General features: G+C 44.3%; 1 protein-coding gene across 2 annotated transcripts in view; it reads left to right on the top strand.

The window, feature by feature from the left end:
* Window positions 1-17,738, top strand: part of LOC145361065 (hepatic lectin-like) — a 58,478-nt gene that overhangs the window by 14,594 nt on the left and 26,146 nt on the right. Inside the window, exons 1-2 of one of the 2 annotated variants that reach the window (XM_080216628.1) lie at window positions 11,184-11,432; window positions 12,109-12,228. In XM_080216628.1, the coding sequence (XP_080072754.1) occupies window positions 11,342-11,432; window positions 12,109-12,228 (211 nt within the window). In that variant the 5' untranslated portion in view covers window positions 11,184-11,341. Of the gene's footprint in view, window positions 1-11,183; window positions 11,433-12,108; window positions 12,229-17,738 lie in introns of those variants that run through there. The other variant, XM_080216629.1, reaches the window with a different exon arrangement.

Below are 17,738 nucleotides of genomic sequence, written 5' to 3'. Positions count from 1 at the left end.
CTAGAAATCTCTAACTTTGGATTGTCACATAGGCAATGGAGTTCAATTCAGTCATCCTGCTCTCGGAACGGGGACAGAAAATTCTGGCAGCTTCCTTTATGACTGAGCTTCTTTCTTTAGGATCCACTCTCTGTTCACCCCAAAGTTGATTTGATTTATTATTGTCAGAAATGGTGACCAAAAGATAGTCTAAGAACAAAGAACAGTACAGCACAGGAAACAGGCCCTTCAGCCCTCCAAGCTTGTGCCACGCACTGGTCCAACTAGACCATTCATTTGCACCCCTCCATTCCCAGGCTGCTCATGTGACTATCCAGGTAATTCTTAAACGATGCCAGCGTGTCTGCCTCCACCACTCTACTTGGCAGCACATTCCAGGCCCCCATCACCCTCTGCGTAAATAAAGTCCCTCTGATATCAGAGTTATACCTTGCCCCTGTCACCTTGAGCCTGTGACCCCTCGTGATCGTCACCTCCAACCTGGGAAAAACCTTCCCACTGTTCACCCTATCTATACCCTTCATAATTTTGTACACCTCTATTAGGTCTCCCCTCATTCTCTGTCTTCCCAGGGAGAACAACCCCAGTCTACCCAATCTCTTCTCATAGCTAAGACCCTCCATACCAGGCAACATCCTGGTAAACCTTCTCTGCACTCTCTCTAAAGCCTCCACGTCCCTCTGGTAGTGCGGCGACCAGAATTGGACGCAGTGGAATGTGGCCGAACCAACGTTCTATACAGCTACAACATCAGACTCCACTTTTTATACTCTATATTCCATCCTATAAAGGCAAGCATACCATATGCCTTCTTCACCACCTTCTCCACCTGTGCTGCCACCTTCAGGGATTTGTGGACTTGCACCCCCAGGTCCCTCTGTGTTTCTATACTCTTGATGGCCCTGCCATTTACTGTATAGCTCCCCCCTACATTAGTTCTTCTAAAATGTATCACCTCGCATTTATCTGGATTAAATTCCATCTGCCATTTCTCCGCCCAATTTTCCAGCCTATCTATATCCTGCTGTATTGTGCGACAATGTTCATGGCTATCTGCAAGTCCAGCCATCTTCCTGTCATCCACAAACTTGCTGATAACACCAGTTACACCTTCTTCCAGATCATTTATACATATCACAAATAGCAGAGGTCCCAATACAGAGTCCTGTGGAACACCACTGGTCACAGACCTCCAGCCAGAAAAAGACCCTTCGACTCCTACCCTCTGTCTCCTGTGGCCAAGCCCGTTCTCTACCCATCTAGCCACCTCTCCTTGTATCCCATGAGCCCTAACCTTCTTAACCAACCTGCGGTCCCCATTCTGAGAGCAGGATGACTGAATTTAACTCCATTGCCTATATGACAATCCAGAGTTAGAAATCTCTAGGCCTCACAGTCATGTTCCCATCACTTCCCGCAGGGCTTGTCTGTCTGGGTGTTGTGTTGGTTTCTTGTAGGGACATGCAGAGTATCGGACATCTTTTAACATGGATGTCTGTTCCATCTGGAACCCAGCTGGAAAACTGCATCCAGTGGGCTCATCTACCTCCAATCAGAAAATCAAAGCTAAACCCAATCTCAACCTGGAATGTAGAAACCCTCATGGATAATGACCTAAACAATCCACCAAAATGGAGAACTGCAGAGAGAGTACAGCAAATGTGTACTAGGCTGATTCCTGGGATAGCAAGTCTATCATATGAGGAGAGACTAAATTGGTTAGGATTGTATTCACTAGAGTTTAGAAGAGTGAGAGGGGATCTCATTGAAACTTATAATACTCTAACAGGATTGGACAGGATGGATTCAGAGAGAATGTTCCCATTGGCAGGAGAGTCCAAAACTAGGAGGTCATAGTTTAACGATAAGGGGTAAACCTTTTAGAACTGAGGTGAGAAATTTCTTCAACGAGAGGGTGGTGAATGTGTGGAATTCACTACCACAGAATGAGTTAAGGCCAAAACGTTGTCTGTTTTCAAGAAGAAATTAGATACAGCTCTTGGGGCTAAAGGGATCCAAAGATATGGGCGGGGGGGTGGGGAGGGTGGAAAGCAGGATATTAAATTTGATGATCAGCCATGATCAAATGAATGGCGGAGAGACTCTAAGGGCTGAGTGGCCTCCTCCTGCTTCTAGTTTCTATGTAACTGCCCTTGTTGCCTGTGAACTCAGGCACTTCAGCACTGACATTGCTTCCTTTCAAGAGACCTGACAAACTGGCGAAAAGCAGCTGAGGCAAAATGGTAATAGTTACACCTTGTTCTGGAGAGAAAAACCTGAGGATCAGCCCAGGATGAATTGAATTGGGTTCACCATCAAAAACAAACTCGTCCACTGACTCTCAGAGCTCTGTGTCAGCATCAACAACTGCTCACAACCCTCTGTCTATAACTTGCTAAGAATCAGAAGGCAATGGTCATGAGTGCCCATGCCCCAAGCCTTGAGACCAATGCCAGGATGGGAAAGGATTCCCAACTCAGGAATCATCGGAAAGGAGGGGTTTGTGAATTACAGCTCCAAAGGGGTTCTCCTGTTTACCAAACACACGAAACACCAGCCTGTCATCGCTAGCATACTGTTGCACCGAAAAGGTAAGTTCAAGGCTTGCTGGAGAGATTGACGAACAAAGCACTTCATTATCATCTGATCCCAAGACTAAAAGGATGCCCTCATCACCAAAGTGATGGCCAGTTCAGATGATTGCTGCATCGACCATCGGCTCATTTGCTCCTGTATGTCCATCAAGTTCCACCTGAAGCAGGGGAAGATAGAGAAGCAGCTCAGAAAAAAGATTAAAGTTGAGCTAATGGAGTGGAGGAAAACTGGAAAGAGCTGAAGACAGCCATCATTACAAGCTATGAAGAAACCATTATCTACAAAACCAGAAAACACCAAGACTAATTTGACTAGAACAATCACCCCATCCAAGACCTCACTGACATTAAAAGGAAAGTTCTCTACACCTGACAAAACAACATAACCAGCAAGGCAGAGGAAAGCTCACTAAGCAGCAAAGGCAGGGGTAGAAAGAAAACTATGGAAATCAAGAGCCAATGGTAGACTCAGAAAGCTAAGGAACTGCAATTCCTCGCTGATGAGCACAACACCTGGGACTTCTTCAGTGCCAACAAGATAAAGTATATATCCAACACCCTAGGCTTGAAACTGGAGCAGGGTAAGGCCAGAAACCTCTTGAGAGGCAGAGGAAAAGTGTCAGCCTTCAATGGAGAGAGTACTTGAACTCTTAAACCGTGATGCAATCATAGAAGAGGACGTATTTGAGGAAACCCCCCCAACTCCCCATCAAAGATGATCTTGGACTCCCACCTAGCATAGAAGAAATCCAAACCACAATTAAATATGTGAAGAATAGAAAAGCCCCAGAGTGGACTGGAGTTTTGCAGAAATTTTCAAATTGGGAGGGCACAGAAATTAGCAGGGCTGCCTCACAGTGCCAGAAATCAGGCTTCAATTCCGGCCTTGGGTCGCCTTGTGGTGTTTACACATTCTTCCCATGTCTGTGTAGATTTCCTCCGGGTGCTCTGGTTTCTACCACATGCCAATGATGGGTGGTTCTGGTTGATTAGCCATGCTAAATTGCCCCTTGGTGTCAGGGGGACTAGCAGAGTAAATATGTGGGGTTACAGGGATACGGCCTAGATGGGATTGTGTTCTGTGCAGGCTTGATGGGCTGTATGGCCTCCTTCTGCACTGTAGAGATTCTACGAGAAGAGATCAGTCATGATCGCCATCAGCTGTTCCTGAAAGTCTGGGATAAAAAAGTAATTCCTGTCGACCTCAGGGATGTCATCATTGCCACGACCTTTCAAGAAAGGAGGCAAAGTGGACTGTGGGAATTATTGAGGAACCTGCCTACTTTCCATCACTGGGAATATCATTGCCTGAATCCTTGCGAGCTGCCTTCTCCAGTCTCATAAAAAATTCTTCTGGAAAGCCAGTATGCCTTCCGATCCAACTGTGGAACAGTAGACGTGATTTTCACTGCTCGGCAATTTAGAGAAACGACAGAAGCAACATCAGCCATTCTACACTGCCTTCATCAATCTGACCAAAGTTCTTCATTCACTTAATCAGGAAGTGCTATGGAAAACCTTGTCAAAGGCCAGAGACAAGAAACAGGTGACAATCGTCACCAAAAGACCAAAAACTTGGTGGTCAAGACTGGAGTCAAGCAGGGTTATGTCACTGACCCCACCCTTTTTTCCATCTTAATCACCATCTTCCTTCACCTTGTCAAGAACAAGCTTCCCAGTGGAGTGGACATCATCTACAGAATGGACAGAAAACTTTTCAACCTCAACGAGTTGAAATCAAGATGAAAATGACATGGATATCACTCATGGAACTTTGGTATGCAGATGACATTGTCATCCGCCATACTCAACACCTTCACAAAAATTGGTCTCAGTCTTAATCTCAAGAAGACTCAAGTCCTTTACCAACCCAACCCAGGGCTAGATCATATCTCTCCCTCCATCAAGATCAATAGAAAACATGGAACATTTGCTCTACCTGGGGAGCTATCTCTCATCAAAGGCTGACATCGAAATGGAGATCTGACATTGTATCCAATCTGTGAGCGCCATCTTTGGATGCCTAAGGACAAGAGTCTTCGATGACCGAGACATTCACAGTGACACTAAGAGCCTTGTGTGAAATTCAGTCATCCTTCCAACTCTTCTATACAGCTCAGAAACTTAGACTACTTACAGATACAAATTCAAGGCCCTGGGAAGATATCATCAATGCTGTCTGAGACACTGAGATGGATTCTCCGTATCAGCTGGGATGATAAGCGTACTAACATAAGCATCCTTGCAGGAGCCAAGAACACTAGCATTGAGGCCAGCATCCAAAACCAACTCTGCTGTGCATGCCATGTGCTAGGATGTCAGATCCCTGACTGCCGAAGCAAATTAATTTTTCCCATTTCAAGAAGGCTCTGAACAAGAAGAGCTCAAAGGAATTGCTTCAAAGCCACCCTGAAGCCTTAGTGCAAGAACTGCCACAGAGATGTCAACGCCTGGAAGACCCTTGCTCAGTACAGCCCAACTTGAAGGAACGTCATGATTGAAGGGACACAATTCTTTGAGGACACCCAACAGTAAGAAAAAGTCCGGAAAATAAAGTCCAAGGACCGGACTGAGTCTGACGAAGGGGCAAACCCCGAAAGCTTGCGAGTTTACAATCAAATGAATCGGTTGGACTTAAACCTGGTGTTGTCAGACTTCTTACTGGGTTAACTGTATCTCCAGGATGATCACAGATGCAGGTAGATCTCAGAAACATTGGGGTCAGGACGGGGAATTGGTTCAGACAGGCTTGCATATCAACCCATTTTCCACTCGATGCATATGTACCTCGGTTCCATGGAATTCCAGTGGAATGGGATTATGTGCTCAATGGAATGGGAGCTGACACTCAAAAGAATAGTGCTGAAAGATTGTGGGCGAACAGAAAGATCTGGAGATACAGGTGCAGAATTCAGTGAAGCTGTAAGCGCAGGTACACTAAAAGAGGCCAATAACATTTTCAGCAACTGATTATAGAAGGTCCATTAAAGCAATCTGTGTTGTTCGTCCATCGTCATCGATGAGGACCTCGACACCATTAGTCATTTTGAGGCAGTTTGCGGTGTGTCCAAAAATGACTGATCAGGCCAATTAATGCATGGAATGTCCTGGCACTTATTGGACAGACATGTGTAGACACTGTAGTTGTTGCGCTGGTGGCTCTGGACTTGCGCAGCTTGCGCTTAAGTTGTGCTTCAGCAATACACCTTGCTTCGTGAGCTTGACAGCCTTTGTGGATGAGACAGCGCCAGGTAGGGCAGTTTTGTGCCAGCATTTCCCAGGTGGTCATGTCGATGTCAAGCAACTTCAGGGAGACCTTGAATGTGTCTTTGAAACATTTCTTCTGCCCTCCATGTGAATGTTTTCCAGCAGAGAGTTCCCCAAAAAGGAGCTGCTTGGGCATGCGCTTGTCTGACATACAGATGACATGACCTGCCCACCGGGTCTGTGCTCTCAGCAGCAGTGTGTGGACTGATGGTAGACTTGCTCGAGAGAGAATTTCAATGTCTGGTACTTTGTCTTGCCAATGGATGCATAATATTCTGCGAAGACAAGTCATGTGGAAATGATTGACCTGTCTTGCATGCCTTCGATAGACAGTCCACGTTTCACAGGCAGACAAAAGGGTAGTGGCGCTGCAGACCTTTAGTTTTGTTGCTGGGCTGATTCCCCAGCGTTCCCATATAGTGGAGTGCAGTCTACCAAAAGCAGAACTTGCCTTTGCTATTCTGCAGTTAACTTCTGTATCAATAGTCACTGCTTGGGAAGGGTACTGCCAAGATAAGTGAACTGGTTCACTGCCTGTAGTTTCTGCCCTTTGATTGTGATTATGAGTTCTGTGTACAGTGCATGAGGAGCAGGCTGGTGCATGGCTTTAGTCTTTTTAATGTTGATGGTGAATCCAAAGTTGTCACAAGCCGTGGAAAATTTGTCCAAACTGACTTGCATCTCTGGCTCTGAGCCAGCATGATGTGGATATGCCGGCGTTGGACTGGGGTAAACACAGTAAAAAGTCTGACAGGTTTCAGTCCAACCGATTTATTTGATAGTAAATTCACTAGCTTTCGGGTTAGCCCCTTCGTCAGGTGAATGGAGAGTTCTAGCCTCAGACAGAGCATATAAAGCACAGACAGTTTACAGATTACTGAAGATCAGTAATGCTTGGAACAGGGGTGCATCCAGGAGGTCTTGTTACGGGTAGGCAGACGGAAGGTTGTGTTGGTGATGAGGAGGTCGTGTGCTGCACAAGACTTCAGTAAGAGTAGGCCGTTATTGCCCACTCCATGCCTCCCAATGACTCCCTGCCAGATTGCAGAGTCACACCCTATGAAATCGCATTGAAATCGCCAAGTAAGATCAGCTTGTCGGTACTGCTCACTGCTGATAGTAGGGCATCTAGTTCTTCGTAGAACTTGTCTTTCATCTCGTCCGGGTTGTTCATTGTGGGTGCATAGGTGCTGATCAGGGTGGCTTGACTTCTGTTCTGTAGCAGAAGCTGTAATGTCATAAGCCGGTCGTTCACACTCTTGGGTAAACTATCAAGTTTCCGAACAAGGTGACTCCTGACGGTGAATGCAACTCCAGCATCATGACACTCATTGCTGCCGCGACCGCTCCAGAAAAAAGTGTATCCACCTCCAGTTTTAGTCAACTGACCTACGTTGGCAAAACGAGTTTCGCTCAGGGCTGCAATGTCAGTGTTGTATCTTGCAAGCTCTCTGGCAACTAAGGCTGTTCTTCTCTCTGGTCTGTCTGCTGTAGGGTTGTCCAAAAGCACATTCCAAGTGCCAAAGGTGTCACCTTGTGTTTTATTTTGTCCGACCGCAAGATGGGATCCCCACCAACCGCGGTAAACTGGCCAGGGTGTAATGAAGCAGGCAATGTTTAGGGCACCTTTTCTAGCCCCCGTCCTCATTCTACGGAGGTGAGCAGTGCGTTCCTGAAGAGGACTGCTCAGTTGCTCGGGTAGGCACCAAGTTCCACTGCTGCCTTGGTCAGTGAAAAATGACCATTAGACCTGAGCCGCCTGCGTGCAGGTCCGTGACTACAGCTCCCAGTGTATCCACACCTGCTGCTTCGTCGCTCACCCATCACCACAGGATTTCAAGGGTTAAACAGGACACTGATGATGATGATGGTGTCGAAACTAGCGCTTGATCTGGATTAAAGTGAGGGAGAGTTGCACAGCGTCAGTGTCACTCTCTCTTCCCATTCCCACCTAGATCCAGTGGCAAGACCAGAGTCAAGACAGCTGGAGGTGGGACTAGGTGCAGTGGATGACCAGGACGTCTTCTGTGTCTTGTCCTGCTCTTCGCATTCCACGATGCTTGCAGAGACGGCCTTCTTGACCGTTGGACCTTCCATTGGTCTCGTCCGCTCAATCCGCCGGACTCTGTCTTCACATGCTGGGGTAGACAATCTACAGTAAAGCAATCTACAGTAGAATTAAATCCAGTACGGAATAGGGTACAAGTCCATCATCACAACCGCAAGTGTTAAATTATCCTGATGTTCAGTTGGCATAGCTGTGGTTAACACAGTAAGAAGTCTGTGAGACTTCTTACTGGTTAAAGTCCAACAGTTTTTTTTTGGAGCAAACATCACTACTTTCGGAACTGGCTGTTCTTTCGTCAGGTGGGTGGGAGCTCTGATCACAGACAGGGCATAGAAAATGGTTGGAATGTGAGTCTTTACAGCTAATCAAGTCTTTAAGGTACAGACAGTGTGACTCACAAATAAACAAAGAACAGCATGGGAACAGGCCTTTTGGCCCTCCAAGCCTGCACCGATCATGTGTTCCTAACTAGACCATCCGTTTGTGTCCCTCTATTCCCAGTCTGTTCATGTGGCTATCTAAATAAGTCTTAAATGATCCTAGCATGTCTGCCTCAACCACTTTACTTGGTAGTGCATTCCAGGCCCCCACCACCCTCTGGGTGAAATACGTCCCCAGCATATCCAAATTGAACCTTGCTCCCCTTACCTTGAACTCGTGACCCCTAGCGTTTGTCATTTCTGACCTGGGAAAAAGCTTCCAACCGTTCACCCTATCTATGTTTCCCTGTCACATTTTATAATTCACCCTACCATAATTTTATAAACTTCTATTATGTCACCCCTCAAACTCTGACTTTCCAGGGAGAACAACTCTAGTTTACTCAACCTCATCTCATAGCTAAGACCCTCCATACCAGGCAATATCCTGGTAAACCTTCTCTGCACTCTCTCCAAAGCCTCCACATCCTTCCAGTAGTGTGGCGACCAGAACTGGACACAATATTCCAGATGTGGCCTAACCAATGTTCTATATAACTGTAACATCACATGCCAACTTTTATACTCTATGCCCTGACAAACATAGGCAAGCATGTCATACGCCTTCTTCACCATCTTTTCCACCTGTGCTGCCACCTTTAAGGATCTGTGGACTCGCACATCCAGATCCCTCTGTGTGTCGATACTCCTGCTGGTTCTGCCATTTATTGCATAGCTTCCCCCTCCCCACATTAGATCTCCCAAAATGCATCAATTTGCATTTATCTGGATTAAATTCCATCTGCCATTTCTCCGCCCAATTTTCCACCCTATCTATATCCTGCTGTATTCTCTGACAACGTTCATCACTATCCGCAACTCCAGCAATCTTTGTGTCATCCGCAAACTTACTGATCACACCAGCCACATCTTCTTCCAACTACAGAGCCCTGCGGAACACCACTAGTCACAGACCTCCAATCAGAAAACGACCCCTCCACTGCTACCCTCTGTCCCCTATGGCCAAGCCAGTTCTATAGCCATCTAGCTCGTTCACCTTTGATCCCGTGAGATTTAATCTTTTGCACCATGAGTCTGCTATGAGGGACCTTGTCAAATGCTTTACTAAAATCCATGTAGATGACATCCACGGCCCTTCCCTTGTCAATCATTTTTGTCAGCTCCTCAAAAAACTCAACCAAATTTGTAAGGCAGGACGTCCCTCGTACAAAACCACGTTTCTATCGCTAATGAGACTATTCAGTTCTAAATGTGTATAGATCCTATCTCTAAGAATCTTCTCCAACAATTTCCCTACCTCAGATGTCAAGCTCACTGGCCTATAATTATCCGAGTTATCCTTGCTATCCTTCTTAAATTACGGGACCACATTTGCTTTCCTCCAATCCTCTGGGACCTTACTTGTGTTCAATGAAGAAACAAAGCTTTCTGTTAGAGGCTCGGCAATTTCATCTCTTGTCTCTCTCTGTAATCTAGGACAGATGCCATCTGGCCCTGGGGATTTTTCTACCTTAATGCTTCCTAAAACACCTAACACTTCCTCCCTTGTAAGTGAAATTTGTTCTAACGGGTCTACACATCCCTCTGAGATACTATCAATCAATGTGTCCCTCTCCTTTGTGAATACTGATACAAAGTATTAATTTAGGATCTCACCTACTTCCTTGGGCTCTAAGCATAATTCTCTTCCTTCGTTCTTGAGGTCCGACTCTTACTTTGACAACCCTTTTGTTCCTAAAGTATGTATAAAATGCTTTGAGATTCTCTTTATTCCTGTCTGCCAAGGACATTTCATGACCCTTTTTGCCCTTCTAACTCCTTATTCGAGTTCTTTTCTACTGTCTCTGTATTCCTCCATTGCTTTGTCTGTTTTTAGCTGCCTGGACTTATCTATGCCTCTTTTTTACTTTTTGATTAGATCCACAATTTCCCTGGTTATCCATGGGTCTTGAATCCTTCTCGTCCTTCCTTTTTACAGGCACATGCCTGTCCTGCACGCCTATCAACAGCTCCTTAAAAGACTCCCACATGCCAGAGTGGATTTACCCTCGAATAGCCTCTCCCAATCAACAGCTACCAAATCTTGCCTAATCTGGCTGTAGTCAGCCTTACCCATAGGACAACACTCATCCTTTTCCATGACTATTAGGAAGTTTACAGAATTGTGGTCACTGTTCACCACATGTTTCCCCACTGAAACTTTGAATGACCTGACCAGGCTCATTCCCCAGTACTACGTCCAGTATAGCTCCCTCTCTAGTTGGACTATCAACATATTGTTCCAAAGAACCTTCCTGGACACACTTTATAAATTCCTCCCTGTCCGGACCCCCAGCCTTAAGGGATTTCCAGTCTATATGAGGGAAATTAAAGTCTCCCACTACAACTTCATTTTTTCTACACCTGTCCAGGATCTCCTTATATATCCATTCCTCAACTTCCAGTGGGCTGTTGGAAGGTCTGTGGTATACCGCCAGCATAGTGACTGGCCCTTCCTGTTTCTGAGCTCTACCCACAGCGTCTCACTACGTGATCCTTTCAAATTGTCCACCCTCTACCGCTGTGACATACTCCCTAACCAGTATTACTATCCCGTCACCTCTTCTAGCCCCTCCTCTGTCTCACCTAAAACACTTATACCCCGGAATATTCAGCTGTCAGTCCTGTCCATCTTTTAACCAAGTCTCTGTCATTGCAACCACATCCAAATTCCGCGCATGCATTAAGGCTCTAAGTTCATCTGTTTTGCCCGTAATGCGCTTTGCATTGAAGCAGCTGCATTCCAGACCTCCACCCCACTGGGTTCATCCTTTATCCTGGTATTGTGAGACTTCTTACTGTGTTTACCCCAGTCCAACAGTGACATCATAGCTGTGGTTTACCAGAGGAAAAAAAATTAGACAAATAAGAAGTGGAACTGTGGAAAGAAGTAACTTTTGTTGCTTCAAGACAAGAAGTTCATCCAGCTAAGAATGGAGTTGGAAAATGAATATCAAAATTTCGATCAGTTTCATCTTGATCAACTAAGAAGCGGCAGGAAAAAACAGGAAAACTTGAAATCAGGTACACATCTAATCATTATTGTACAGGTTATTCAGTCCCTGTTAATTGACTGGAATCCTTTAAAATTCAGTGAATTAATTTTTCGTTGGTTGAAAAAAGGTTTTGTTAGTAAATTCCACTTCTTTAGGATTAATGGATTTTGGAGCTGAACATTTGAATTAATGCAATACGGTCGGAAACCTTATGACCATCCCTTTGACTGATTGTGAAATTAATAATGAACAGTGGAATAAAACACTGGAGTCAGAAAACAAATCATGACCATTGGTTTGATGGTGTTATTGACTCGGACTGACATCTCAGAAGATTTTACAGTAAAGACGCAGATGAGGAATGGTGAAATATTGAAGAATTGATAGGACAGAGCTATATGCTGGACAATAGTCACTATTCCTTGTATGATGCAGATATCATGAGTAAATTATATTTTGGATGTCCTTTTAGTAACTGTCGACAACTTTCCACATATTGCTTTCCTGTCCAGTTTGGATCTTGAAGTCACTGTTAATGAATGTTCTTTTAACCAAGAAATGTGTTCAACTGTGCAGTTTAAAAACTCCACTGTTGGTAACAACACTGGCTTTTCTTCTCCAAGTACAAATGAGGGAAATTTGGAGTCTTTTGAAGATTGGTCCCTCTAATCTGTTCACTGATAACCTTTTCATACTCTTTACAGGACACATTGTCCAAGCAACAGATCCTGTCCAGGGAAAATGTTCACCTCTGGTCATCCACATTCTCCTAGGTCTCTCCATCCTGCTGTCTGTGGTGATTCTAGGAACTGCAGTTATACTGTGTAAGTTTGTGATTTTTTTTAAACTATCAAATGTATTTCTTCAGGTTGTTGGCTGCAGGCGGGTTTCCTGATGGCCTGTTGATTTGGGTGTTCAGGCCAAAGCAAGCTTTTTGTTGGGCATCACACACGTTGCGAGCCTCCCGGCCCACTGCGCTGGCTTCAATCAGTTTCTTGCCCAGAGCAGGTGGGAGCCCAATGTATATTTATTATAATTCATTTGAATGTCATTAACTGGTTTGAGTACAGCTTCTCCATCCTCCCGTCACACTTTTGCCCCTGCCCTGAGCGGGAAGTCCAAAGGGTGCCAGGTCCTGCTAAGTGTGGCCCAGGCTCCTTCGACTCCGAAGTGGGGGGAACAAGGAGGTGAGTTCTGTGCCTATGTGCCACTCTCTGTCTGCAGATGGAGTGTTCCCAATGAATCAAGAGAATTGGATGCACTCAGGCTGCTGTGAGGGAAGAAGTTGACCTCAGGACTCCCCCCGGGATGGGGGCCTCATGGCTGGATTTCCCCTTCTTGCCCTGGGAAACATGAAGCTCACTCTTAGTATGGTGATTGCAGGGAGATTTCTGTTAAAAATCTTTATTCTTGTCCGTGTTCTGTAAAACCTTTAAAGTGGCCTAGTTACATTTAATATCTATGCCCCTGAACACTTGGAAGCTTTCAAAATCACACAGCACTCAATTCTATAAAAGGAGTTGCCCTTGGTTGCTTTCCATAGAATTCTTGCAGTGCAGAAAGAGGACATGTGGCCCACTGAGCCTGCACCGAGTCTCAGAAAGAGCATCCCATCCAGGCGCTCCCCTCTGCCCTATCCCTGTAATCCTAATGAAACGCTGGAATCAGTGAGAATAATTAAGAACCAGTCTCAGAAAGAGGACTTGAAATGTTCTAAATGATGAACCAGAGTAGCAAATTTGATATGCATCAATCTTCATTTAAAACTTAATGAACACCAACCATAAATATTGTTGTGAATTGCAGCAAATGGCTTGAACAGCAAAAGAAATTGTTGATGAATTTGGATAATTTGATGAATGCAGGATTGAAAACTCAAACTACCAAACAGTTAGAACTTTGTCATGAAAACAGCAAACTCTCTTTGAATGAAACTAGAGGAAATGAAACAACAGATGTGTGGTATAGAGCATCACAGTTCTGAAATTATTCCTGGGAATAAAAACTCCTTGCCAAAATGGGGCTCAGTTGATTAAAAACCTAATCCAAGTGATTAATACATAAGTAATGTTATATCAACCAAAGGCATGGATGGCACAGAATCAACTGAAGTGCTGGCCCAATAGAAAATTCAGAATTGTCCATTACAAAAGGACTCAAATTGAAAGATAACCCTTCCGAGATCAATAGCCAAATACACTGATTTATGGGGGTGTTCCAGAGCTAAAACACAAGATCTAGCGGTTGACAGTTTCTAAAAGAATATTCAAACTCTGGAAGTGAAAAAGTCATTTTGACTTTGCTAAATTGAAATGAGAATGATAATGGCATTATGCCGACAGCTAATAAAAATGACAACTGGGCGTGGAGTTTAAGGAAACATTGTTGTTGAAGATTGGGAATAAGAATAAAAGGAAACACCAGGGTTGAGTTATGATAATACTATAATGTACTTGATAGTCTTGTTACATTTACTGAGTTTGTTTTGCTTAAATCTTATTATGATACAATATGTTCGTACTACTGTGAAACAAGATGGAAAGTTTATTTGTCTGATATGTAAGTTATTTTGTTATATATTTGTGATAAGTTTGCTTGGGACATATGCAAAAAAAAGAAAAAAGGCCATTGTTAAGAAACCTTCACTATTATGAAGCTTTCTTTCCTTTGGCGGTTGGGGAGGGGGGGGGGTAGGGGGCGGTGGGGCAGTACTAAGATTGAGACAGAGTTTCAAATAAATTGTATTTGTGGGTGTCAGCAAGCTATAGCTTCGAGTTTAAGTTTAATTTATATTTCTGTAACTGTGTGATAAAACAGGGCAAAGACTAAATTTTGGTTTCACTTTAAACAGTTAAAGTAAAGTTTATTTATTAGCTGCAAGTAAGCTGACATTCACTCTGCGATGAAGTTACTGTTAAAATCCCCCTGTTGGCATACTCCAGCACCTATTTGGATATACTGAAGGAGAATTTAGCATGGCCAATCCATCTAACCTGCACATCTTCGGATTGTGGGAGGAAAACGGAGCATCCGGGGAAATGTACACAGACATGGGGAGAATGTGCAAACTCCACGCAGACAGTGAGCCAAGCTGGGAATCAAACCCGGGTTCCTGGTGCCGTGAGGAAACAGTGCTAACCACTGTGCCACCGTACTGTCCACGTGAATTGTCAATAAGTCTGTTGAAAACGTGCATTTAAGTAAAGTTTTATGACCCCTAAAGTGGAAAGCTGTGGCTCAGAGAAAAACAGGGCTTTTGCCTCGAAATAGGGAACCACTGGGACACAGAAACAAAAAGCAGTTTTAGTTCAGTTGGAAGCAGGTGCCAGGAGAAGTTGGACACAGGAGTGAGAATTGTAGAAAGCAGACTTTCCAAAAGCAGAGGCAAAAGTCTCAGAAACCAGGCAGTGGGGACAAAATTAAAGGTTCCTTCTTGAGGGTTATTGGCTAAAACTCACTGTCCGCACTGAGCTCAATAAAATGCTTTTGGCAAGCTTGAACAAACTTGTCAACCGATGCCATTGGGTGGACCTTCCTCTGTATGGTGTTATTAAGCTGTGTAAGATCCACACTAAGCCAGAGGTGGCCATTGAGCTGAGGAACGATGGCCAAGCTGGAACAGCAATGCGTTGCTTGCGTGTTATAACAGCATTGTGTAACATGTGGTCAAATTCCAGCTTAATCTTTGGCCAAAGGAGGTGTGGCACACTTCTCGGGGTGAACATGCATGTTGGCACGGTGTCTGGGAGCAGAGAAATATATCATTTTTCAGTTTCTCCAGCCCATGAAAATGTTGTGAACATTTTTGGCGCAATGTGTCCCTGGTGTCCAATGGGAGGACCTCATCACATCTTTACCTAATGCCTAACTGTTCACACGCATTTCGGCTAAGTAGGGAAATCTCTGGTTGTGAGGGATAGAAACATCGGAAAGTTCTGAAGTTGCCTGCGGCTGGGATTCTCCGGTGTCGCTGTAGTGAGTGGAGTTTTGGCTGAGCGTCAGATTCCCCATTCATACTGACAGCAGGGGGAGGTAGAACAACATTGGAGAATCCCATCCAAAGGGTCTCTATTGCCTCCAGTGGCATAGATGGATTTAATGTTAAAATGGCAGTGCGGGCTCGTTGGGCCAAAGGGCCTGTTTCCCGTGCTGTGTTGTTCTTTGTAATCTGACCCTTTCCATGTGGCTTCATTCATCCCGGTCTCTGAGGTTTATATCAGAAGGCTGAAGTGGAATTGTGTGGAACCAAGCAAGGTAGTCAGAAAGTATAGATCCCACTGTGCCTGTGTCAAGTTTGAAGTACGTCAGAAACCCTCTGACCTTAAAATTAAAGGAGCAGAATTCCTGTGAATGCTGGTCAACTTGGCCTTGGAATAGTGAGCTAGGTGTTATCTTCTCACTGGAAATGTCCTCTTCTGCCACATCTGAAATACTCCTCTGTGCAATCCAGCTGTCCATACTGCCACTTCACACCACAGCACAGAGTTTGAGTACGACAGTGTATCTATTTCCTGGCTTTTGTACTGTTTTGCTGGCCATCAACGTGGGCTGAGTTTGGGCCTGAAAGATACATGGGATTTATCAACTTTTCACCATACAGTGAGGTGATGGACTAACTTTGTTTAGTTACCAGATGATGCTGTGTTGAGGACTGTCATTGGGAACAACTAGTTATTGGGTCCAGAATGGTCCAACGGGAGGGAATGATCCCATCTGAGGCTCAGGAGACCACTGATATCAATGATTCAATTAACATCCAGCCTCACAAAATAAAAAGCATTATTCTGGGATGTGGGGAGATCAAAGGCTGCTCAGAGCTGAAGAAGATTTTTGAAGACACTTTGCGTAGTGGTCTCTGTGTGGTCCTCATGGCTTGGAAATGGGTTGAGTAGGAACAGTGACTATTCTTGCAATAGTGCCATTGCTGTCTGTTTTTGGTGAGGGTATTACTGAGATGCTTGCCAAAGTATCACACTTACCAGGAGTCAAAATCTTCTTTGCTCATGAGTGTTCATTGTATAGCATGAACAATAACTAAATTGCTTCCACCACCAATGCTACCATGTTGTAGAATGTACTAAGCCAAGTCTTTAACAAGGAAGGGTGGTAGATTTATCAGAATTCATAGCCGACCATCTAATTCATGAATAAATATACTGAATAATTGAGGTTCCAGCACCATTCGCTGGGATTTTGCAGACACAAATGGTGACTGTGCATGGGTGGAGGGGGCATTTTGATTTTTATTCTCAGTACTGGAGATTGGAGGTGTCCTAATCTTGGGAAAGTCCACATTGCCAATGGAGTAGCCTCTGAGACATTTACTCCAGTGTTTTTTATAAGTTCGGGGAGCTATGGTGAGAAGGTGTGCTGTGAAGCAGGTGTACTGCACAATGCTTTTCTCATCAGAGCCAGCACTTCAAAAGACAGATAATTTCACCCATTATCCTAAATTTCTTCTCAACTAATTCTTAAACAGGTCAATATGTTCCTGAACTTTAATTTTAGCTACAAGCCATTTATGTGGAACCTTTTTGAATGCATTCAAAAATTCCATGTAAATCATCTCCATGGATACTACTGTCTCCTTACTCGTTCAAACAATTCAATGCTGGCAGTCCATAATCAGCTCATTTTTGTAATTATTCAGTCGCTTTGCTCTCAATTATGTTCCAATAACCAAGAAAGTCAATGGGAATTCCAGAATCAACTTCTGTAATCAGTGTGGTTATAATGTGGAACCTGATGCTACAGAGAATAGTTGGATGCAATTAGCATAGATGTCTTTGAGGAAAGGTGAATCAAGCAAATGAGGGAAGGGGTACAGAAGTTTACAATGGGTATGAAAGGGGAGCAATGGAAGGAGGCTTGAGTGGAGCACAGATGCCAACAATGACTGGGCTGAATGGCCAGTTTCTGTTCTATATACTTACCAACAACAGATGTTAGATTGTCAGCTTCATAATTTCCTGATTTCCCTTCTTACCTCTCACCTCACACTTTCTTGTATTACACTGCCTTCGCTATCTTCCTATGGATTTAACCAATCTGTCTATGTTGACAGAATATATTATGCCTCAGTTTGCAAAACCCTAATTTTTAGTAGTTGGTCATTAAGGGATTGGGCTTTGCTGAATTCCAACTCTGGGAACCCAGGAACAAAAATGGACCATCAACCAGCTCTGGTTCCTTGGATAAAATGTCTCAACTTTCTTGAATATTTATGCAATGTCTGTGGAAGATATGGTTCACAACAATCCTGGCAAGGGTGGGATGAGATGGGGAAATTGAGTTCAGGGTGGGAACACTAAGGTTAGCTTCACCAAGAGGTTTC

The sequence above is a fragment of the Carcharhinus amblyrhynchos genome, chromosome 33 (genome assembly GCF_965287045.1).
Source record: "Carcharhinus amblyrhynchos chromosome 33, sCarAmb.v2.hapA, whole genome shotgun sequence".
Taxonomy (NCBI): domain Eukaryota; kingdom Metazoa; phylum Chordata; class Chondrichthyes; order Carcharhiniformes; family Carcharhinidae; genus Carcharhinus; species Carcharhinus amblyrhynchos.
This window is presented reverse-complemented; position numbering and strand designations above follow the sequence as displayed.